The following is a 24183-nucleotide window of genomic DNA, read 5'->3' as shown; positions in this document are numbered from 1 at the left end:
CTCTCTGTGTCTCACTTTGCCTTCCCTGGTGCTGAGGAGCTGCCTCACAAGGGAGTTATGAGACTTAATTAATTCTGGTTTGTAAAGCACTTGGCGATCCTCTTGTGAAAGGGGCCATCTATGCGCAGCAGCTATTTTTAACGGGGTAAGGAGTGAGCAGAGAGGCCATGCCATTCGCTATGGAGCCTGCTTTCAAATGTCTGGGAGCTGGCAATGGTCATATGCAGGATTTTAGCTTATTCCACAGAAAAACACTCCCATAAAATTTGCATAGAAAACCAGGGAAGAGGGAGGTTTCCAGCATCCTCAAATTTGGGATATATAGAGCAAGGCGCTTTTTTTGGTGGCCTTTCTTTGTCCATGAGCACCCTAGGATTGCTGTGGTGGACCTCTAGGTTTTCATTCCCAATCTAGACAGGGGAATTCACACCTCTGGACAGCACTGTGTAACAGGCAGCTGCGGCTGATTAAAAAAGGGTATACGTTTTGCAAGGGTTTAATCCAGTTTAGCAGTGTTAACACTGAATCATATCAGGATTCAGGCTTTGCAGTATTTGACCCATTTTCTATAGGAAGGATGAGTGTGGAGAAGGAAACTAGGATGTTTCCATAAGGCGTGTAGTGGCTCCTTTCATTCAGGTTAAGATTTATGCTGTGTCCTTCCAGCACAAGATACAAGTGATGCCAGAGCCCTTTCACGCACAGCCTCCTGCTGCCGGTGGCAGTAGGAGTGCCATCCCATTTGGTAGTGGTTCAGTAGCATTTCTTCAGCTTTCAATGCCCTCTGTTCGTGCAGACATCATGGTGCTGATTGCGTCCATCGCCGTGCTGGCGGCAGGGTCCCAAGGGAACGTCTTTGCCACCTCGGCACTCAGGAGTTTGAGGTTCCTGCAGATCCTGCGCATGATCCGCATGGACCGGCGGGGCGGCACCTGGAAGCTCCTGGGCTCTGTGGTCTACGCACACAGTAAGGTGAGCAAGTCCCAAGCAAGGACATTGAGTTGCTCTTCATGTTCCCCCCACCAGAGACACTGCTTTGGTTCAGTTCTCCACCCCAAATATCTCCAAGGCCTGGGGAGATTGGAAAGTAGCCGCAGAGTAACACGGGGAGCAACGCAAAGTCAGAGACGCAGGGTCCGATGGAGCCCCCCAACTGGTAGAGGAGAGAAAGGAGGGATGTTTAGATGTTTGCAGGGAATATCTTGAACATAGTGACCCCCTGCACACTGACACAGCTCATTTCAAAGAGTTAGCAATTAGCCAGCAGCCTCATTAAGCACAGGGGGCGTTGCGAGCTCTTTGTCGAAGATGCACGCTTCAAAGCGGACGCGTTTCTGAAAGCGCATCCTGGGAGCGGCAGCCTCTCGCAGACACGATTGTTGTGCTGGGTTCCTCTTCCCAGCGTGAGATCACGTACCAGTTGCAGAACTGATCCCTGGTGTAAGGCATCTTGGCCTTTCTCTGGTTTGGGAAGAGTTTGTTGATCATTTTTTTGTTTCCTGCTGCTGAATCATGAATTTAAATTTTCTCCTGTTTCCTGCACTTTTTCCATTGAAAAGCTTAGCCAGCTTGTCCAGACCTATGTAAAAATCATAGGGAATTTGTGGGTCTCCTGTTCACCCTTGTATTAACTTCATCTGAAAATGATCACTCCTGTGAATTCTGAATTAAAACTTCCCTGAAATTGGGGGATATTGTATCCAGACCCCAGCTTGTAGCTCCTCCCCAGTTAGTGGAAGGGACCTGCCCTAAGCAGAGTCCCCAGGGATTTGGGGGTTCCCATTTCAGTTTTAACCCCATTTACCTGTGTGAACTGGGCAAATATTATCTTTTTTAGTCTCAGTTCCTCACCTTGAAATAACGGCGCTATTAACGCTCCCTTTCCTTCTCTGTTTGCTGTATATGTTTAGATGATGGGGTCTTCAGGACGGGGATCACCTTGTATGTGTTGCAGGGCCACCAGTACATGGTCCCATCTCAAAAAGTGGCACTACTGATCTCCAACCGAAGCCCCAAAGCCTAAACAAATGCAGGGAAAGTTCAGATCCAACCGCAAGCAAGTAACTGAGCTTTTGGAGCTGTGCACCAGGATTGCAATTATTCTCTTCTATCCCTTAATGATCTTGCAGGAGTTGATTACTGCCTGGTATATTGGCTTCCTGTGCCTCATTCTGGCCTCTTTCCTGGTATACTTGGCCGAGAAAGGAGAAAATGAGCACTTTGATACATACGCAGATGCACTCTGGTGGGGTCTGGTAAGTAATTTTCATAGAACAGCTGCTGGTTATTAAAATAAAATGTCCATTAACCCTCCATCTTCTATCACATGTGTGAGGAATCGACTTATGGAGTGCTCAGTTAACATTTTTATTAAATGGCTTCCGGCTACTCCATTTAGCTCTTTTTCTTAAATAAACCTCGTAGAAAATGTTAGGGGATTGCATTTCTTGAATTAGCTGGAGCTGCAAGGAAACTGGGAACTTGTGTGCTCTCAGTCGTGTGATTTAGCTCTGTCGTGACAGTAGAGGCAGGTCAAATAAAGACCCCATGCTATGGAGTGCTTTGATCATCATTTTGACAAGTATTGCTGCCCTTCAATTATTTATAATCATACTTGGGCAACGTGCTGTTAAACACGCTGGAATAAATTTTATAAAATTAATAGGGTCTAAGTACCAGAAAGACTTCAGTGCTGAAAGCACTGCTCTTTCACATCTTTGCTGACAGAGGAGGAAAGGGCAATACTTTTAGTTTGCTCTGTGTGTGTGTGTGCATGTGAATTATTGGATTACCCGATTAACAAAGAGAGAATTAATGACGTTCTAATCTTCTTGCGTTATTGTTCTTCTGCTCCGACACTGTGGCGCTGGTTTGGCCTTGATTACAAAGCATGTAATGAAAATCCCAGATCTGATCAAATCCCAGTAACAGGCTTGGGGAGGAATCGGCTGATCAAGCGGCTCCTCTGTTCCAACAAAGGGAAAGAAGCAGTAAATTGCTTTTCAAGCCCCTTGGTTATGACAGAAAAATAAAAACAAAGCCCAATTTGACATAACTAGAAAATAAACAATGAGGAAAAAGTGACAGCCCAGATTAGAGCTCAGTCTAGGGAGAACCATGGGCAGATTTATCCCTCCTGCTTCCCAGGCTGTGCGAGTCTTTGGCAGAGGATCACTGCCCTCATTTCAGGACGTGGAGGTGCACCAGGCTGTTTTGCCACTGAGAAGCTCGGAGTAAAATTTGAGCTTCATTAAAATAAACAGGTTTTGTCATTGTCCAACTCGCGGGTCCAGTACAGACAGATGGGCAAAATAAATCAAATTTTAGGTTCAGAAACTCATCCCTTGGTCTGATCTTAGTGGATCCAATCCTTGTAGTTGTCTATATAAATTATAGAAAAAATTGTAAACCAACTTTGCAGTGATTATGGAGAGAGCATTGCTTCAACTTTGTGTTTCAGTAAGGAATAGCCATGTAGATGCATTTTCTAATCGCTTTGTCAAAATGGCATCTAATTGATAGGGCTTTTAGCGGGTCCAATTAAGCAGCGCTTTGGGATCGTACTTCCATTTGTGTAAAAGTGATTTTATTCTAAGTTGAATGCATGAGGTTTCCAAAGCCACATCAGCACGGTGTCAGCTCCTGTCCCTGGGGCCAGCTCCTGTCCGTGGAGGCTTTGGGATGGGGACAACTTTCCACTTGTCACAGGGACCGTTGGGGTCCATTGAGCAGAAGTCTCAAAGAAGATGTTCCTAATCGGACCATCACTCCCTGCCTTGCCCTGCCAATCCCAGGCTCTCCAAATCCTCTCGGAAGCCTTAGGGGATACCCACCATTTCCCACTAGTGATGTCCATGGACTGAAGGGGGAAAATGCGCCTCTTCCTGCAGTTTGGAGTTCAGGGGATTCTTTGTCTCCAACAAATCTCTCGGCTCCTTCCCCAAAATGCACACAGCAGCTTGCCAGCACTCTCTTGGTGCATTGCAATAATACTGAGGAGGGGAAAAACCATCCCTAAATTAGTAGTATGAAGCAGCCATAATTTGTCCTGTTGGGCTAATACGCTGTTGTTAAATAGGAAGGGAGACCGGCTAATAGGCAGTGCTGGGAAGATTAGGAATAAACAGCATCAGATCTTTATGCATGCAAATAGCCCTGCCTTCTTCCGTGAGATGCCGAAAGGGAGTTCGGGGGAACTGTGCCAGTCTGCTTCCCCTGCCGAAGGCGCAACCCCATCTCCCGGGGGAGGCTCCGAGCTGCCGCAAGCCTCTGCACCAGATGGCAGCTCTCTCTGTGTCAGCTAAAGGCAAGAAAATGCTCCCGCCTGGCGTGAAAACTCAGCGCGTCGAGCAGGGAGGATGGCAGCGCTGTCCTGGGTGTCAGGGCATCGCTGCTTCCCACGGAGGTGCCCATCCCAAGCAGCCGGGGTCCACCCGGGTGCCCGAGCTGCACCTCGACTTGCTCAGCTCAGGGCATGGGGGTGACCCTGGCTCCTCCATGTCCCGCTCGGCTGCTGCGGGAGTTTTGCCTGTGTTGTTTTAGTTTTAAGGCTGTCTGACCAAGGGCTGTGCGGTGATCTCCCTGCAGATTACTCTCACCACCATCGGCTACGGGGACAAGTACCCACAGACCTGGAACGGGCGGCTGCTGGCGGCTACGTTCACGCTCATCGGCGTCTCCTTCTTCGCCCTTCCTGCCGTAAGCGGAGGTTGCAGCGTCTCGCTGGGAGGGGGGCTGAGCTCTGCTGTGCTTTGTCCCCGGCCCCTGGAGCTGGTGGCAACGCAACAGCTACGTCCAGCGGCGTGATGCACCCAGAGACCTCCCGACTGCGACGGCTCCGTGGCTGTTGAGTCAAAAATAAAGGGGAGAAGAGGGGAAAACTTGTCTGAATATCCACAGCTCAGACACCGTGCTTATGAGCGAACGGGATGGAAACTCTGGATTTGGCACCGCACAAATGTTTATTGAAGTGAAAACATCTTTTTTTCCTGCAAAGGGCTGTTCCTAGGGGTGATTATGCCATTTCAGCAAATTACCCCAGTCCCTTTCGCAGTGCATTTCAGTGCGTTGCACAGATTTGATTTTCCCTTATGGGGATAATCTGCTGAATGCCAGCACGGTGTGGTTATTTTGTATTTTATCAGCCAGCTGGAGGTAGTTTGGGAAAAGGAGCAATTCCAGTGAGCGCCAGCAAAGTCTGCTGCCCCTTCACGGGGAGCGTGTCTGCCAGGGCTGCCTCGGATGGAGGCTCCTCCTTCCTTCCCCTGTATGTCTGAAGCAAAAAATGACCCAGAAGAAACCTTTGGAGGGAAAGTTGGCTGCAATTTTTAAGTGAAAGCTTAGCTAACGCCCTGCTAACTGCAAATTTTTGTTCTCTTCCCCAGGGCATCTTGGGTTCGGGGTTTGCTCTGAAGGTTCAAGAGCAGCATCGACAAAAACACTTTGAGAAGAGGCGAAACCCAGCAGCGGGCCTGATTCAGGTGAGGATCACATCCATGGAGCCTTGGGGTTACATCGTCCTGATTTTGGGGGGTTTAAGAGACTTCTAGAAGTTGGGAATGAGACGGGCAGGTGAAAAATGGGGCTGTGTGTGTAAGGTGTGAGACAGCAGCTGGTGACTGGTTGTGTCTGGGAATAAATGCCAGGAAATCAGCCATGGGAAAATAGCATATGTGGTAGGCAATCTGGGGGAGAAGAGGAACGAAATCCAGCCCAGCACAGCAAGACAAATGCATTAGGACAGTCTGTTTTCACCAAACTTTTTTTCCCCCCCAACGAGAATATTTATACTGATATAAAGTTACAATGGGGAGCATTTTCTTCACGATAACAGATGTCTGCGCAGAAGGCTGGCCTTGGTGTGTGTCTTGGAGATTTGAAATTAGAGTCATTTTACATTCCCCTGCTCCTCTCTATCCAAATTTTTTAACTCCCTAATGGGCAACAACACCCGTTTGATACCTGACCTCAACCTGACGGCGAGTTGCCTGGTACCCGCAGCATTTTTAGCTGGGCTCACATGGTCAGGAGTATCACGGTACCACCCCAAATTTGTCATGTATCAAGGAAAAGGCAGAATGTCAGAACCGTCCCACAGAAAACAGAGGGAGGACTCGGTGTTGGCTGAGGTTTATAAAACCGAGCGTAGTGCTGGCCATGCCTGGCTCCGCAATCCCACCGTGTCTTCTCCGCAGGCGGCTTGGAGATTTTATGCCACCAACCTGTCCCGGACGGACCTGCACTCCACCTGGCAGTACTACGAACGCACCGTCACCGTCCCCATGTACAGGTACCTCCTCCTCCACCCCCCTCTTTCACTGCCTTCCTCGTGATGCCACTGTCTCCATATTTATTTTTGTGTTCTGGATATATAGTTTTGTTTGTTTATTTACTTTTTTTAGGTTGAAAAAGTTGATTTCAAGAGCTCTTAAGGGCTGGTATATGCTTTTTTCTTTTGGAGTGTTTTTGCTTTGGTTTTTTTTGTGTATTTCTTTTTGACTTTGATTTTAATTTCCCTGTTGTGTTTTTTTTCTTTCTTTTCGTGTCTGTGTGTGTACATGCTCTTCTTTTCACCTTTATTTCTCCACGTCCGCTGGTAGTTGCATTGTGTTGTGACAGTTGCCGTGCCCAGGTGTGAAGACCTCCCTCCCAAGCTGCCCTGGAATCGTAGGTAAACGCCGCCCTCGCCCTGCGTGCAGCTCCTCGCGCCCACTCGGGCTCTCCTTGCCCCTCCAGCTGGTCTCTAATGGTCCTTCTGCCTTTCAGTAAACTTCTGTCCCTCCTTTGACTGGCCCAGCTCTCTCCCCGGGTGCATTTGCCCTAGGTCCCCCTTTCCTTTCCTTTTTTTTTTTCCCCTCTAAGAGGAGAAAAACCAAATCAGGATTCAGTGAGCATTTTCCCATTTCTTGCATTTCATTTATCCATCACGAGCTGTTGACATGAGTAGGGAAGGACGGCAGAGCCGTGACGGATGACGCTGATAAAGCACCGCTGTGTTTTAGCAGCATCCATCTGGCTTGCTTTAAGGAGAGGTAACTCGTTATCATACCCAGGCGGCTTTTTCAGCTGAAACGACACAGGTTAGAGCAGTGCTGTGGGAATTCACAGCCTCTTGGGATTTGGAGCTTCATGGAGATGGGGACAGAGTCCCCTGCCATGCCTCGCTGCCCTCCGGGATGTGGGGAAGTACCGCATCCCCCGTGTCACTCTCGGGGTTGGCAGCGTCGAGGAGGAGGCTTCCCCAGAAGCTAAAATGAAAAACATTGCCGTTCATTTTCCACTCCAAACTGCACTGCGTCCTGGGCAGGGCCGTGCATCCCTTTCTGGCGTGTTTTTAGGGGCTAGCCAGATCTCTCTGGGTTTGTAGAGGAGTTGGACATGTTCGTTAGATATTCCCGTAGCTTCGTGGGGTTTTGTTGGGCGTGATGGGGCTCCCTGTGCCCCATCTCCCTGCTCCCAAGCAGGGCTGTGGTCCAGCACTGGGTTGTGCCACTGCGGGTGTGAATCCCTTTCTGTTTTCGCATGTTACTGGTGCCTTTTAGCCCTCGGGCAGACAGTCTGGATATATTTCCTAGGGTAAGCATTAGCCTGTATTTGAAATGCAGTGGCCAGCCTGTTAATCCATCTTAAAAACCTGTTGGAAGTCACGTTGTCGTGGTCAGTAATTTTTCATTGGATTCATTCCCACTATGTGTCTGATCGGTTGCTTTTTCCCTAGAGATTTATGAACCGACTTCAAGATTATGCCTAAAAAGAAAAAAAAAACCCAACAAAACAGAACAAAACTGTTTTCCAATAGCATTAAACCCACCCATTGAAACTCTCCCTCCCAGTATTTGACCTTCTTGCTGTCCATTTGCAGCACTGGCTGAGATCAGCTACTGGAGAGGATGAGGACTAGAGCCTGGTCCAAAGTCCACTGCAAAACGCAGAAAGCCAGGGGCTGATTTCAGTGGACTTTGCCAGGTTTTACTGCTCTTTGAAAGACTGAACTTACCACCCAGCCAGACATGCAGTGACACCCTTTTGCATGAGGACGTACTGGGGTAATTACCTGCTACTTAATCTGCTTGTTAAAAACCTGTATTTCCCATGGAGCTAGTATGCAGGAAGAAAACTAAGGTAAAGAGCTCCAGAACAGGCAAAATAAAAAGTTAGGGGTGGAGAAAGAGCAAAAAATGTAGTTTGGTGAAAATCCCAGCTATCTTGAATAAAAAAACAGGACAAAGTTGTAGCAGGGTCGTAGCAGTTTTGCTGGCTGATGCTGCGGGTGCTGCTCCCAACGCCGGCCCCAAGCAGCAGCGTCACCCTGGGCTTCCCTAGGCGCAGGTTTCTTTGCTCTCCCAGCTTCACCCTTAAATCCCAACTCCTGTCTGTGCGCAGGCAAAGTGAACGTCCCCTGGGAGAGTGAGCTGTGGGTGCACTGATGGATTCAGCTGTTAGTCAAATTGGATTTTTTTTTTTACCAAGAAAGCAGTGAACCTCTTCTGAATATATTTTGGATGCAGTCAGGTAAATTAATTGGGGAAAAAAATAAATAAATAAAAAAAAGGGGGTAACTGCATGTTCTGGCTGCAGCTTCCATCACTCACACTGTCCATCTATCCTCGTCTACCCACTTCACTAAGCCAGCTGGCAGGCGCTGGCAGCCCTGTGCTGGCGCAGCCTTAGCAGCACGTCAAGCCCAGCGCCGCATTAAGGCGATGGCTGCTGACATGCGGCTGCAACGCACAACGTGGTTAGGAAGTGGGTTGGAGGAACAGAATATCCCCGTCTCCCTCCCGGGTGCCTGGGGGTGATCTGCAGTCACCGCTACCTTGGCACCCTTTCTGCTCTACATTGGGCTGCTTATTACTCATAGCAGGAGCCCTGTGACTTAAGCTTACCTGTCTTCCCAAGGCATCTCCGAAAAGACTGGCTGCTTGATAGGAGAAAATTGTTACACATGCCTTGGAGGAGCTCACGTGTCTCCAGAACATCACTCAAATCACTGCAGCAGAGCTAGTCTCACTCGTTTGGGGAAAATATGGTGGCCTCTGAGAGAATCTCAGATTTCATCTTAAAATTCAGAACGTGGTAGAACCGAATCTGAAATATGCACAAGGCTCCTGTACGTGCAGGTATGGTTTGGGCTTGTAATGCATGCGTAGCTTGGTGCGCCCAGACATCGTGACCTGTTATGCATCAGCCACTGGATTTGCTGAAAAAAAATTTGCTCTTTATTGTCACTCGTGAGAACAGGGCCTTGATCTCAACTACATTCATATATTGGTCTTCACTAAAAAAACCCCACCGGCACATCACGCCCAAGTCAGCAGCCCAGCCCAAGGAGTCCCTGGCTGATGGGACTGAGGATGTCTCACAACAGGTCTCTTGGAGGCCCCCACATTTTCCCCGCTCTGTGGTGCCCGTTTGCTTTCGGAGCAAGGTGCCAGCTGCCTGTCCCCGAGGGTGACACGGGCGTGCAGTGGTTTCTGAGCAGGCTGCAGCAGGAGCGAGCTCAGCCCACGCTCCCGTGCTCACCTGTAAGCCTGGTCACAGCACATCTGCTCCCGGGGATACACTTCGTTCATATGCTAATTTTCTTCATTCTGTTTCTTTTTCCCCTTTCCTCCACCCCACCTTTCCCCCCTGTTTTTCTTTCTCTTATCCCTTTGGTTTTCTTTGGTGAAAACACTTGAAAAGCACGCAAACGCAAACGTACGGTGCCTCCAGGTATGAAGTGCATGTGACTCTGAAACTGTGTGTCATGTCACTCCTTGTTCTTCGTTTGGGACTGTAACATGCAAAGCCTTTAATTAAAAAAAAAGAAAAAAAAGAAACCTCTGAAGATCAGTTTTTTCAAAGGAACGAGTGAAAGCCCAAACCAGACTCCCCATCCTGCTGCCTACAGACTAACTCCATGCACCTCCATGTACATTTTAGCTATTGGTACACACAAGTGTTGGGAAACTGTCTGCCAAAACGACGATTTAAGGAAGGAGAATGGGAGAGCGCTTGATATTGATAAGCTTGCTTTTTTAGGGGTGATTTCTTGATGGTCTTACCAACTTCCTCCAGTTCATACAACGCTTAACAAGAAAACTTTCCCGTTCCTACTTGCATTTTCCCTCTGCCATCACTCCTGCGTGTTCCCCTTTCTCCAGCCCTCTTCTCCCATCCTTCGTTGTGTCATTTATCTCACTTCATGCTGTAGGAGCTGTGCCCACCAGGTAACACTGGGTTTGCTGAATTTGCTGGTGTGGTGGCACCATGGGACGCAGCGGAGGTAGCACAGAATAAAATCACAGTAGCAGCTGTGCCTGCTTTTGCGGACAGCGTCTGGAGGAGAGAGAGATCTGGAATGCTAAACTGAAGTGATCATTCATTTCTTCTAGTAATCCGGTCTGCTTTTTGGGAAAGGGATGTCCCATCTCAGCAGGACTTTTCCATTTCAGTTTTTTCTTCCAAGACTGACCTAGCGCCAAGCAGTTATTAGCCCTGGTTATTCAATCTGGGACTTAACTTTTTGGGATCAATCCAAATGCAAAGACCTGTATATGGCTGTGTAAGATTTATGATAAATAATATTATCTCAGGTTCTGCAGAAAAGAGTAGATTTTCAAATCACAGGCATGTTTTATATGAGGTGGGTATCTGAAGGTATAGTCAAGTCAGTATTTTAAGATGGGGAATAAATGGCTTGCATTTCAAGACTGTGGGCCAAGCTCTGTTCTTAGAGCAGTTTAAATCCTCACTAGATGCATTAATGCTGTTAAAGCTAATGTGATTTAGTGCCTGATTTCCAAACCTGGTTCCAGTTCTCACAGGTGCAAGTTTTACAGCCATAGTAGATCACACTTACCATGTTGTGTGGTTAATTTACAGCAAATTGCATCAATGAATTGCAAGTATAATACTATGAATGCATTTTCCTGTTGTGCTGAACAGCCTGTTTTGAGAATCAGACATTTTTCTACTGCTGGGAGTAAAATAAGAATGTGCCACTTCCATCCCGTTTCTTATAACAAAATATTTTATAAGTTTCATAAATGTTCTCAGTTATGAAAAATAGCTTAGGCTGGAGGCATAAAGTCATGGTTAGGGTAAAAATTGGCTCCTCATAGGAACTCCAACACAGCATGGAGACTCATTTAAGTCCCCATCCATTCCAGCATCCATTTCCTTGTCACCCTCTTCCTAATTGCTCATACTTGGGCTGTTCAAAAAAATCATCATCGTCTCCGTGTGCGTGTCGTGCTGTGTGTGCGTTTCTGTGTATGCTCCCACCCACTGTTGTGTGCTGCTACCCTCCTCGTGTTGTGGGTTTTTGATGATGTCCTGGCCGGAGGCATGATATCCCTTCTGTCCCCAAATGCTTGAACGTTATCCGAATAGCAAATTTGCCTTCTCTTTGGATGGGGGAGCCGGCACCTGGAGTTAGTGTGGTGTTTCTCTGTGCTGTACTGGGAGGGGTGATGGGAAGCAGCTTTAGGTACCGCTGGGTTCCCTGCAGCAGCCGGCGACTCGGAAGTGTTGCTGCGGTGGGTAGCATGAGCTGTGTGTGTTCCTGTGGCGTGCAGATCTTCTCACCTAGCTCCCCTTTAACCGAAACATGCTTCCCTTGCTAACAAGTGACACACGGACCAGGAGGAGAGAGAGAAAACGTGAGATGCCCCAGCCGGAGGTCCTTTCTCCATGTCTCTGGAGGACACGGTAGCACCTGTGTCACCTGTCCCCTGGGCAGACACACCAGTGCAGGGTGCCCTCCGTCCAGCATTTTATAGCAAAGCTCAGTTAAAGTGCTATGCAGAGCCCTGCCTTTTCTTTGAGGTTCTGGTGAAATAGTGCAATGCAGTGGCTGTTCTCTAAGCTGCTCTTGTAATGACAGGTTAGGCTGAGCATTCAATTCAGATTAAATCTCAGGTCGGGTACGTGGATGAGCTTACACTCATTTTTAATAATTATTGTTTCAGTGAAACATTGTTTTTTTCCACCCCATGTGTACCAGGCCCATCACCCTGCCACAGAAACAGTGAATTTCTGTGTTTGCTCGTGTGTCTTTACCTTTGCGTGGAAGCATCTGTAGTGGCCCAAGAGATTGCCACCTTCGGCACAGTGTAGACCTTGTGTTATGGGCTAATGCAAAGGAAGGAGCTCCTTTGGGGATCCCGAATCCTTCGATCTAGTGAGCTAATGCGCTCTTCAGCTCTGAGACTTGCATCAGTGGGAGCCCTGGATTTGTGATCCCAGCTGGAGAAAGTGGGAATGTTGTCCTGTGTTCTGCTGGGTATGGATCTCCCTGAGAAACTAACTCACCAAAGAACAGTTGTGCACCCTTCCTTAACTGCTAAGTACACTTTGTGCTTGATTTTATGCACCACCTTCTCTCCTCTTGGAATGAATCTGCAAACCCTACAGTGGGTTTGAAGGGAGGTGACAGCCCAGCACTCGTGCACTGCTCCACTGCACCAAGGTCAGCTTCTTCCTGATGTCTTGAGTGAAGAGGATCATTAATTCATCGGATCAGGATGTGCTCTTCTCTGGATGGAAGCGACCAGAGCTGGACTGGGGAGCCGAGCCAAAATTTTCAGGCCTATTTTTATTCTTTTCTCCATACTTAGGATTGGAAAATTTTCTGATTGCCTCAGTCTTGTGAACACCAAATCTGCTTTGCTGAACAACTGTGTTTTTGAGGATGAGTTTTATGCATGCAGAGGAGAGGTTTTTCCAGGGGTTTTTTTTTTTTTTCAGTTAGAGGAAAACTGTGAAACTATTGGTCTCATAATGGCTGAAAAAATGTGGGCATAAATATCTCTGCCTTTATTTTACAGTAAGCAAGAGCCCCATTTCTTACAGCACCTCAGCCGAGACCAATCTGTTAGGGGAGTGCAAGCACTTGCACCCCTTTCCTTCCAGTCCTAAGTAGTGTTTTTGGGACAGTTTGAGTAGGTCCTTCTTGCTTTCATTAAAACCTACGTGGTTCATTTTCCAGCAAAGCCATAAATATACACTGCCATCGGGTTGTGGCTCTTTGGGCTGTGGCCCCAGCCGCACAGCCACGGGCAGCTGCGGGCAGCCTGTTCCTAGCCCGCCAGCAGCCCCTTGTGCTGCCCTTCATCCCTGCAACGATGCATCCTCCTGCTCGCTTGTCACAAGCACGACCGGAGGCGGCTGCTGTGCTGACTTCGCACCCTCTGGGCGCAGTGATGGCATGTGGCACTTCCACAGTTTGACGAGGGCACGCTGGTGGCCCAGAAAGGATTTTGCAGCAAGCCATGGGATGAGCCCCGTTGGCCTTGACCCCGAATGCAGAGTCCCCAAGTGCACTCTTAAGTAGATGCTGCTCTTCCCAACCGTGTGCAGTGTTGTCCATCCTTCCCCCGACACCTCCAGCTCGTATCTCTCTTGGTTGAAAACCTGACTGTGAATATCGACGTTAAATATTTATGGAGCAAGCCTCAATCTCCCAGGGTCTGAGGGAAGAAACCAAAAGTGGATGTGGGAGCTAATTCAATGGCTTTTAGCACAAAAGCAGGATAGGCAACAGGGTGTTTGTCGTTGGGTTTTTTTAATTATTAACCAGGATTCCCATTGTCAGGTTCTTTTTCTTCCTGAGAAAGGAAGGAAACCTGTGGTTCCTAGAAGGCAATGATACACAGTTTTGCCTCATTTTGGGGCAAAACCTGATATGGACAGTAGGGAATTGGTTAAACTTGACCCGGAGCACACTGCTGTTTCTCCTGGGATGCTCCCAATCTCGGGTCTCTGTTTTCTCTGCCCCATAAGCTGCTCCTTCCCATGCCTCCCCACATTCCCAAGAGCAGCAGGGTTGAGTTTTCTCATTTGCCTCCAAAACTGGAGCTTCTCTCCACTTAATACACAGCCGAAGCACTGATCTCCAAACAAAGCAATGCCAACCGCTAGACTACAGGTGGTGAAACAGCTCTCCTGCCAAAACGCTGCCGTACAGCTCAGAAACCCTGGCAGCCGCTTGTTTTTTGGGAGCTTCAAAATCCGGTGGTGCAGACAAGTTTCTCTCTCTCTCTTGCTGTCACTCTCTCTTCCCCCACCGCTCTGCCGTAGGACACTCTTGGAAGTAGGAGCCAAACCCCTCTCCATCCTTCCCGAGCTGTCCCCCAGTTGCAGTTGGTGGCACAAAGCTGGTTCTAGTTGAAAGGATGGGGCAGCGGGGGAAGTTTCCGAGACAGGAGGCACTGAAAACAGCTCTGCCTGAATATTAATGGTCTTTATTTTCTCCCCCTAGACTCATCCCTCCTCTGAACCAGCTGGAGCTCCTGAGGAACCTGAAGAGCAAATCGGGACTGACATTCAGGTTAGCAGCAGAGTTAAGAGAGCTTGGAAAGCACACACTTTGCAACCTTTTTCTTTTGTTTTTGGTTTTTTTTTTTCTTTTTTTCCTTTTGTTTTTCTCCTTCCTGCCTTTTGCATATGGACAGCCTTGAAGATACGAGAGGTTTTGGCAGCTGGTCCCCCATGGGTTGTTCAGCGACCTCCTCCCCGTCCCTCTCCCATGCTGTAAAGTAATTTCTTCAGCCTAACTTGGCTCTGGAGTAATGTTACAGTGCTTGACTTAAAATGCGAAGTCATATTTTCAAAGGGTCTGATCGAGGTAGTGTTCCCAGTTTTCCTCTGACCTCTCTGCTCTTCACCACCCTCAGAGGAGACTCAGGCCCACGATGTGTTAATTAATTCTCTGTTCCCTCCAGCCTTCCCTTGCCTCCCCTGAGAGCAGGCAAGGTTGTAGCCGTGAGAAATTTTTGCTAGATTTGCTATGGCAAGATATACCTGATTGCCCCAGAAAGCCAGGAGTCCTGCAGCTTAAACGTGTGCTCAGGAGGGGTAATTCTTGTTTTTTTAAGCAGGTGAGGTTGCTCCATTTGGTGAATGGGGAGCGTGCAGACCCCAGGAGGGATGGCGAGATGCTGGCCATGCCGGTGGGCAGTGGGGCCAGCCGGGGAGGCATGGGATGGGACCTGCCCTGGGCTGTGAGTCTCTCCAGAGGGTAGAGATCTGTAGACCCATGGGTCAGACTGCAAACTTTCAAATGTGAGTATTTGAGCTAGTGACTGAGGCTGGGTTTCCGAGCTTGTCTGAGCAAGGAGCAGAGGGCGGTGGGGCATTTTTTAAGTCTCTCCAGGCTGCTGCCTTCAGCCGAAGGGAGAAGGGTCGGGGTCTGTGCAGATCTCAGCATCTCAGGTCACTGCTGGGTGGAGGCAGGGCCAGGGCTGGTACAGCATCACGCTCAGAGGGAATCGAGCTCATCCTGCCCAGGTCTTCTCGCAGTCCGGTTTGTCCCTTAGACTGTCTGGTGTTAGGGGAGGCAGACCCTTATCTGCTGAGAAACACAGCCTGCTCCCTCTCTTGTGGGGCTGCAGGGGCAAGGCTGCTTCAGGGCCCTGCATTAAATGCAATTTTGCAGTGTGAAGAAGGTGTGAATCAGAATAGTTGAAGGCAGAGCAGGTTTTCCTCGTTGCTGGAGGGAAATGCCACCAAGATGCCTGGTCAGTGAAGGTGAGATTTTTTTTTTCAGTGTGGCCTTAGCTTGGCTTGCAGTGCTATGCCTACCCTTTTGCAGGCGTTCAGCTCACTTTGTCCTCAATGATGTCAATGATTTTTCAGGGCAATCAAGTGGTTTGGGATCTCAGGAGGAAACCGTGTACAAAAATTGTGGCGTCCCGCTCCCTCCACATAGCCTTTGCCCAGCTACTTTGGCAAAGTAGCTGCCAAAGGCTTTGGAGGCAGAAACCCCACCTGGGGTGTCAGGATGTCAGGGCAGGGGTCCATACTCCTTCCCACCAGTGTCCCCCTCCCAGCACCACGCGTTAGCACTGCGGCGTGAAGCCGTGCATCAAGAGATCTGACATTAGCTCTGTCCCAATGGCCAGGAAGGAAAAGCAAATGCACCAGGGTCACGGGAGCCGTTCAAATCCTTCCTTATGTGCAGAAACAACTCAGGGCGGTGCATTTCCAAATGAAGGGGGCCGCTCTCTGAGCCCACAGAAGTCCTCCTGTGCTCACACAAATCACACGACCGTCAGGTGTCTCAGTCATGCGTAGGCACAAGGAATGGGTTGGAATAAATTCTTCAACCCTCTGCGTTGTATGTGTCTTCTCTGAGGTTGTGTGAGTCTCCAGTGATCTTCTGTCCGGGCCAGAAACTCCAGGAATTAAGTGCTCCTTTCCCTCTCTTCTGTCCACAACTTCCACTTAGTTGTATTGTTTGGTATTGTCCTTTTGTTATGTTTTAACAGTGAAGCAGCAACATCTTTTGCCACCTGACACCATGCTAATGTACTATTGCTTCTGTTTAAAGGAAAGAGCAGCAGCCCGAACCATCGCCAAGGTCTGTATCACTGCCAACACGCCATTCCCATGCATTACCTGTAGATTTCTATGTACGTGTGTGCGTGTGTGTACCATGTCGTGGCGCCATCGAGGGAAGCATTCTAGGTATTAACGTGCTTTTTCTGTGCTGTGGCAGTCCAATGTATCTACGTGTATGCTGGACCTTAAATCATATCTTCCTTCCAGTCTGCCTTGGGCTGTAGCTGCGAGGTTAGCGAGGCTGTGGGGGCTAGAGAGAGCGGTGGGCAGCACGGGCAGAGCTGGCAGACACTTCTCCGGGGTGATGGCAGGGCTTTGGTTTGTGCTGCTATTTTTTCTTTTGTTGCTGGAGTCGTAGCTGAAACAGTATAACGCAGGCTCGATGAGTGCTGATGGGTAGGTGATGCTTTGCCTGTGTCTCCATCACCCAACGCCAATGCCAGGCGGGGGTGACATGGGAACACGAAGCCATCACCATGTCACCGAGTTAGCAACTTCTCCTGAGCTCCTCTCGCTGCAGGGCATTGCACGGGGGTGCGTGGACCTGCTGCTCCGTGGGACACAGGAGGGCTCTCTGACACGGCACGACGTTGCGTGGCAGAGACACCCTTTCTCCACCCCATTCGTTTGGGCCTCACAACCTCTGGATGAAGCACAGTCCCTGCTCCGTCTTCCCTCCATGCCTCGAGTCCACCGTGCAGAGCGTGCTCAGCCGGGCGCCCTCTGAGACGTGGCGAGCACCTTCCAAGGCCAGCCATAAATCTCACCTACGGGAGAGCTTTTCTCTATTCACATGTCCCAGGGAAAGCAACAGGGCTGGTATTTGGGATACTTTTAGGATACTTTTCATCCCCTTAGAAGTATTTAATTCTGGGATTTTTTGTCCTATATTTTCCCAGTTCTTTTAAGAAGTAATTCTGAGACTGAATCTATTTTTTTTTTTTCTTGGGAGGCAAGACACAGAACTGATGATCTGTGGAGATCATCTGCTTGGTTTTCAGATCTTCCATCTCATATCTCAAAACATAGCTTACAGTCTAAGTATTGTAAACACTGAATATGTTTTTCAGAAGTATAACTAGAGCCTGGCATTTTGCAGGTGTAACTTTCTGCTGTGCCTTTTAGCTTATAAGAAGCCAGAAACTAATTTTTCCCTGGCATAAAATCCAACCAAAGATATCTGGGTAGATATGGTGCTGACTAAAGGGAGGAAAATTTCATCCTTCCTTCCTTTCCCCCCCCTCTTTTTTCTGTCTTTCTTTTGAGCTTTACTTTGCAAGCAGAACCTCCGTAGCACTCCATCCACTTTCCTGCCAAATAATCCAAATCACCAAGATCATGTTTCACCTATCCAGAAATTTTTTTTTTCCCCCTACGTGGGGTCTCAGCCTGTGTAGCTGGAGCGAAGGCAGCCTCCATCCAGCTTTATTAAAGCAGGGAGCATTATGTGGGAAGTGCTCTCTGGGAGCAGACCAAGGCTGAAATCTCGGCCACCAGCCCGTGGCATCAGGAGGGTCAGCATTTCATCCCAGGGGCCTGGCTGCTCCGCTGCCCTGTCTCAGCCAGTGACATACTTTGGATGCGTCAAAGGGTAAATCCACATTTCTCACAGGCATATGACTGTGCAGTGAGACGAAATCTCTGTTCAACCCGATCAGCTCCATAGCCGAGGAAATCTGAGGACTGATGGTCCCTCGTAGGGTCACAGCAGCCAGCATCCCTGCAATTGCAGGCACTAGTCTTATTTCTGAGGCAGTAGTCTTATTTCTTATTTTTGAATCTCAGTCCTGTCTTGCAGGGTTCATTTTCACCAGTTAAAACACTAGGTTGGATATATTTCTTCATAGGGGTTGCAGGTTTTTCCCTGTTCATTTTCTACATTGCTTTCTTAATCTCATGTCACAGAAAGAAGTAAAAACAGCCTTTCACTGCCCTTTTCCAGAGTATTTTTTACTGTATATAGCTCCTTCATCAGAGTCATTTCCAAATGCTGCTTTCCTACTCCTGTAGCGTATCTGTCTCCTGTGACACTGAGGGTTTTGTTGCCCTCCGTTGTAAGATGCTAAACCAGAGCCTTAAGCTGAGGGTCTGCAGCTGCTGCGTACATGGCGTTGGAGTCCTTTCTGTATTGTTCAGTTCGGCTGCCATAGCAGAACCAAAGCTCGCTCTTTCTGTGTTTTGTTAGACCAATATCAATTCTACCTGCTCCCACTGCCCTTTTCCATCTGATAATGGCTCAGACCTCAGGAAGGAATTTCACATGGTAGTCGTATATTCAGCAGGGCCCAAATCGGCTATTTTCCCAAATAAAAGTTTCTGGATCTTTTACATTCACATCCCAAATCTCCCACCCACTTTGATTTCCAGCAGCCTCACAGTGATGCTCAGTGTGTCATCCTGCCCTTAGAGGAGAAAACTTGTCCTGTTTCTCAGCCCACCCGTCGGTTAATCATCCAGCCGTCGTCTGTCGCTGATGACTGTTTCGCTTAGGAAACTCCTCGGGATGAATCTTCCCTCATAGCAGACCCCAGCACCACACTTCTATTGCTTCGGCTGGTAAAGGATTTACCACTTTCCATTTCCATCGATGTAAGGAAACATACAGTCTCTGATCTGGAAATAGCTGGATCTTCCTCCCGTTGTAGTTGTGTGTAGGGAGTGGCTGATTTCCTATATCCCTCTGTTACTGATACACCACAAAGTCCTTACAGCAAACAGAACAGAAACAGCTTTTTCACTGTTTTGCATCTTAATATATTTTAAGTTAGGGAAGGGATGCTGGCACGGCTCGTGGGAACGTGCTGTGCAAGACAAGCATTGCCTTGCAAGATCAGGGAGCGTCCCAAACGCCCCGCCAGTGCACGGGGCAGCTGTCGGGGTCTTGCCCATGCACCAGCGGCGACACTGCCCTCTGAGTCGGGTGCTGCTGTAACCGTGCTGATTTCTGCCCAGGACAGCACTCGGAGAGCTGCTGCCCAGGGTGGGAGGACGTGGGGAGGCGATGGGGTTAGTGTGACGGAAGGCTCGGGGTCACCTGGAATTACTCGGGTGGCTTTTGATTTGGTCTTGGCGTAAAATGGGACAGCCGATCTGAGAGACAGGTTACGTCCTTTCTCTATCGTTTCTGTTCTGTTTTCCACCGTGAGCTTGTCTGCATCCATCTCTGACCAAGTGCCGGGAAACCTGTGTGCTGACCTGCTCGGAGGGGCAGGAGCTCACCTCCCCATGACATGGAGCCCAGGCTGTGATGAGCAGAAAAGATGCTGGCCTTTTTCTACATGCTACGTACCTCTTCCCCCTTTTTATTTTCCTCCCTTTTTAAAAAAACCTGCTTACAGAGCCTCCTCTGTTGCCTGTCGCTTTGGGTGCTGTGTCCACCCTACCATCTGCCTCGGCCGGGTGGAGTGCCCCCCTGCCCTTCCCGGGGCTGGCTGCTGCTGCAGGAGCCGTTAGCACCGATCACGCCTCCGAGACCACGCTGCTCTCGTGCAGGGTCCAAATACGAGTCCTCTCTGCCTCGTAAGCCCAGGGAAGGAGGGCTGCTCTTGTGGTGGGGTTTTTCTCGCCCTTCCTGCTGCAGAAAGCCAGCAAATCAGAGTGGTAACGGGGTTTGATTACTCCTATGTTAATGAGGCTGGAAATTCGCTGTGGCATCTTGTCTCTGTTTATTTTGTCTTCTGATTGTAATGTCAAAAAGACAAACATATGGTTAGCCAGGGCTACGGAGGCTCCTATATGAAATGTGTGCTTCAGATGCTCTTTAACAGATGGTTTGATAAACATCTGAAGGCATCCATGACCACATTTCTTCCTCTTGTATTTTCCAAAATATGATTGGGTGAAAAGCTAAAAATTAATGAACCGAATGATCATAATAATACATTAATATCAGAGAAAAAGAAACAGAAGGATTCCAGGGAACTGGGAAGCTAAAACTCAGATTACTTTGTCCAGCATGAGTTCAGTCCTGTAGGTAATGAGAGGAACCTCTTTGGAAGGTTGTCCTCAGCTGTGGTTTGTCCTTGACCCTAACGAACTCAGCAAGACCTTGGCCATTATATTGAGTGAATGCTGGACTGGGCCACCTTGTAATGTGTATGTATATCTGTGTGTATATCTATATATCAATGTATGTATATGTCTGTCTGAGATACACACAACATTACTATCTCTGTTCAGGGGTGTGATTAAGGCTTTTGTACGCACTGGAGGATGCCTTTGGTTGACTCAGTGGGCCCCTGCTCATCCAGCCTAGGGTGTCCGAGGTGTCACTAACTGCTACTGCCCGTGGAAACTGGTGTCAATCACAGGAGCCTGATGGGCCACGTTAGCCTGGGTTGGCGTTTGACCTTCTAACCGATTAAACTGGTGTCAGAGACTCATGCTGGGACTGACAGTAATCTGGAAATAATCGGTTGCCTTCAGGGGAGCGGATTATTTGCACAGAAGGGACTGCATCTTTCCGTAGGGACTGCAGAGGAGACTTAAGAGGAGAATAACCCACGTGTCTCCCTGAGGCTCTGCATGCTGAATATCCCACTCCCACGCCGCGATGCTCAGACCCCAGCTCCAGAACAGCCCCGGTAGCACCACCGGTCCCCGGGGCTCCCTGGGGATGTGGGGTCCCATTGCGGGTGCCTAAGGAGCCCCCAGGATGCAGAGGGTGGTGTCAGCTGAGCTTGCACGGGATGCCACGAAGCAGAAGGAATTCCTGCAAATTCCTTCCGTGTGTGTGCCCGCGAGCTCCTCCGATTGCCGAGTTCAAGTGTGAAACGAGACTGGGTTTTTACGCCCCTCAGCCTTTTCGGTCTGTCCGTGAACTCAGCAAGCGATGCCCGCTGGTGGCCAGGTGGGGTGATGGGGGCCACGTCATTACCCTTCCGCAGGTAGAGGGCTGCTCCATGGCGTGGAGGACCCTGGTCGTGGTGGCGATCTCCTGGCAGGGCAGTGCCTGAGCGGCGATTTGGGATGGGCTCACGGGAGCTGTGGCGGTGCCTCAGCGAAGCCAGTAACTCGCCAGAAGTGGTAGGGCCCGTCTAAAAAGTGGTACAAAAACCAGATGCATGAACACAGATGTTCAAATCCCTTCCCATAAGGGACTGCACCACAGTTTTTATCTATTTTTATTTTTTTAAGTGCCAGGCTTAATATAATGCTATTTCCTGTGTGAGAAGTGCAAATAATTCACAGATTAACTAGCTCTCTTTGTGGGTTTTTTTTTTGAAAGAAAAAGAAGAAATTTGAACCTTTTGGATGTTGTTGGACAAAACGAGTTAAAGTTTTGGCTCTCCATGGCTTAGACAATTAAAAAAAAATTGTCTTTTTTATCTGTTTAGAGGAAGAAGAGAGTACTTTTTGTTTCCAATGCAGATGAAAAAATCTTCCTGCAGGACTCAGTCAATTGTAGATGAACTGACGCCACCAATTCAATGCAGAACGCGTCATTTCTAAAACTGACATTTATTGACCACAGTGAGACAAATTTCAGAAACCCTCTTGATTTTGTTTTTTTTTTTTTTTTCACTTAATGCTCAAACAGAAAAATCCTGTCATGAACCCGGCCCTCAAAACACCTGTCTTTTAAACCTAGAGTCAGTAATCAAAAGTTTCCTGTCTGGCATTTGCTTCCAGGTCTAATTTTTACTCTCCCCTCATTTCCAGTAAAAGCAAACCGTGCAGAGAGTCACTATGCGGATGCTGCTCAGGAAACTCTAGGTACCACGGGAAATGCGTCGCACGAAACTAATCAAAAGCTGCACGGCTCATTCTCCCTCTACCCTGCTACCACCCGTTCTGATCACTTCTCTGCTTAATAGAGGTACTAGATGAGTAAAAAAAGGTGAAAGAGCCTCCCCATTGCCCGCTCAGAAATTAGAGGTTTCCTTGTCTGCTAATCATGCAGAACACGTGAATCAAAGAGACGAGGATGGGGAATTTGGTCTGGGCTAGCAAGCCAGTGTCTGCTCAGCAATGAAGGAAGCCAGGAACTGAAGTTTAACAAATAATGGAAAATAAAAAAAAAAAAAATTTTTTTTTAAAAAAGACCCCTTCCTCCCTGTCGCTCCATCCCTCCTCAAGGTCCAGGGAATCCTTACAAATTGAATTGCACTGTACAGCAATATCAAGTTAGTGGCATGAGAAATACCAGCTTCCTACCTCTGCTCAATCACCGTTCCTTTGGCTCTCTCAACACTACAAATTGACCTTTCCTAGTCTTGTGGCCTTTGGAAGCCACGGCTTGCCTGTCTAGCACCTCTACTACGCAGCTAGAGAAGGACTAATCTCAGCCTGTCCCACCAGACGTAGGGGATATGGGTTCCCCTTAGAGTTGACATTGGCATTGTGAATGGTTCTGTTTCTAGATCCCGTGGGGAACAGATAGCTAGAGCAGAGGGCTTCGTACGAGCAGTGTTGTCATCTTTTTCATCAAGCTGACAATTGTTAGGCGGCTTCAGAGAATTCCCAATGAGCATCCCTTAGTGCACCCATCTGATGGCCATAAGGGTACACAGACACGTATATCTTATTTTACTTATGCATAAATATGTCTACTTCCACGCCTGCACTGGAAGAGTCTCTTCCCCCGCCCCAGACACTGCTTCTCAGCAGCAAACATGCACCTTCTTGAATTACCAATGCCCAGAGTTTGCATGCTGTGAATGCTGGCAGGAGAACCCCCTCAGCTCTTCCCCGCAGCCAGGCAGGTGGAAAGCCCAGGAGTGGCAGGGCACTGAGTGATGCCGCATGTTTGTGAAATCGGATTTTTGCATGCTCTTTTTTGGAGTCCATTTTAATTCTCAAAATCACCAGTCTCTGTCTCCCTCAGAAAGCCAACAAACTACAGTTTTAAAAGTATAACACTACAGTTTTAAAAGTACATGTGTATCTGATTTTCTCCATTAATTGTTCCAACTTGTATCTTTTCTTTTCTTGCTATTTTTTTCCCTGCTGGCTATTTTTATTACCTGTCAGTCCAGAGGCTAGGACTCGTGCCTGAGACTTGCGTGTAGTAGAAGCTCACAAGTAGTGTGGCAAATCCCATCTCTGAATGGGTAACAAAAAGGAAGAGGGCATGATCTAGGTTTCACAATAAGCAGTTCTCCATGGTAGGAAATCCCTTGTACCTGGATAAATAGCCTTTATCTTTGAGTTAGCCTCCTGCTATGTGTTTTGAGGGTACTGTGGCCTTCCTTGAAGTTTATCCTTGAAAGAACTGGTTTAAATATTGGGTGATCATCAGTTGCACAGACAGCATTTCAATACATTTCCAAATGGCAAAGATTTGGTCAATAGTCTAGCTGAAAAAATTATCATGACTTCTGTAGAGTTTCTGTTTGCCAGGTGAGGTTGTTTTATCCGTGGAGGTGGAGGCCTACTGCCAGCAGGGACTCCTCCCCAGAGAAAGGCTCCTTTCAGTTGCTTAACATTGAGGTTGGTTTTGGCAGAGATTAAAACAAGCAGTGATATTTGTAATGCTGTCCTCTCACCTGTCCGTGTCCAGATCTGTTTTCTGGAAAATCAGCCACTCTGATCTTAATGTCTTCCTTGCATGTCTTCCTAGGCATGAATTTTTAATTGGTAAAGCCAGTATAATTTTTTCTATTTTCTACTGAATTACTTCCCACTGTGGTCCTCATTTCATCTCCCCCATCTTGAGTTCTGCAAGGGAAAGGGAGGATGAAACAAATTATTATCTCAAGATCTTCTTAATCCATTGGAAACCCTGAGAAGCAGGATTACAGACTGTGGTTCTTCCAGTCAAAAAGGAGTCTTGAACTTTGGAGTAGCTACAAGAGCATCTGTGTTACCTGCATCCATCCTGAATGTAGTGTTTTACACTGTGCTTTAGGAAAACTA

The 24183-nt window shown here is 48.2% G+C and overlaps 1 protein-coding gene across 7 annotated transcripts in view; it reads left to right on the top strand.

The window, feature by feature from the left end:
- Window positions 1–24183, top strand: part of KCNQ2 (potassium voltage-gated channel subfamily Q member 2) — a 67802-nt gene that overhangs the window by 26627 nt on the left and 16992 nt on the right. For 3 of the 7 annotated variants that reach the window (XM_050907250.1, XM_050907249.1, XM_050907246.1), the window contains exons 4-11: window positions 797–972; window positions 2130–2255; window positions 4588–4698; window positions 5385–5480; window positions 6195–6289; window positions 9685–9714; window positions 14246–14314; window positions 16316–16345. In XM_050907250.1, the coding sequence (XP_050763207.1) occupies window positions 797–972; window positions 2130–2255; window positions 4588–4698; window positions 5385–5480; window positions 6195–6289; window positions 9685–9714; window positions 14246–14314; window positions 16316–16345 (733 nt within the window). Of the gene's footprint in view, window positions 1–796; window positions 973–2129; window positions 2256–4587; window positions 4699–5384; window positions 5481–6194; window positions 6290–6401; window positions 6434–6599; window positions 6638–9684; window positions 9715–14245; window positions 14315–16315; window positions 16346–21987; window positions 22042–24183 lie in introns of those variants that run through there. The other 4 variants (XM_050907247.1, XM_050907245.1, XM_050907248.1 and 1 more) reach the window with 3 other exon arrangements.

This window comes from Gymnogyps californianus, chromosome 17 (genome assembly GCF_018139145.2).
Source record: "Gymnogyps californianus isolate 813 chromosome 17, ASM1813914v2, whole genome shotgun sequence".
NCBI classification, from domain to species: Eukaryota; Metazoa; Chordata; class Aves; order Accipitriformes; family Cathartidae; genus Gymnogyps; species Gymnogyps californianus.
This window is presented reverse-complemented; position numbering and strand designations above follow the sequence as displayed.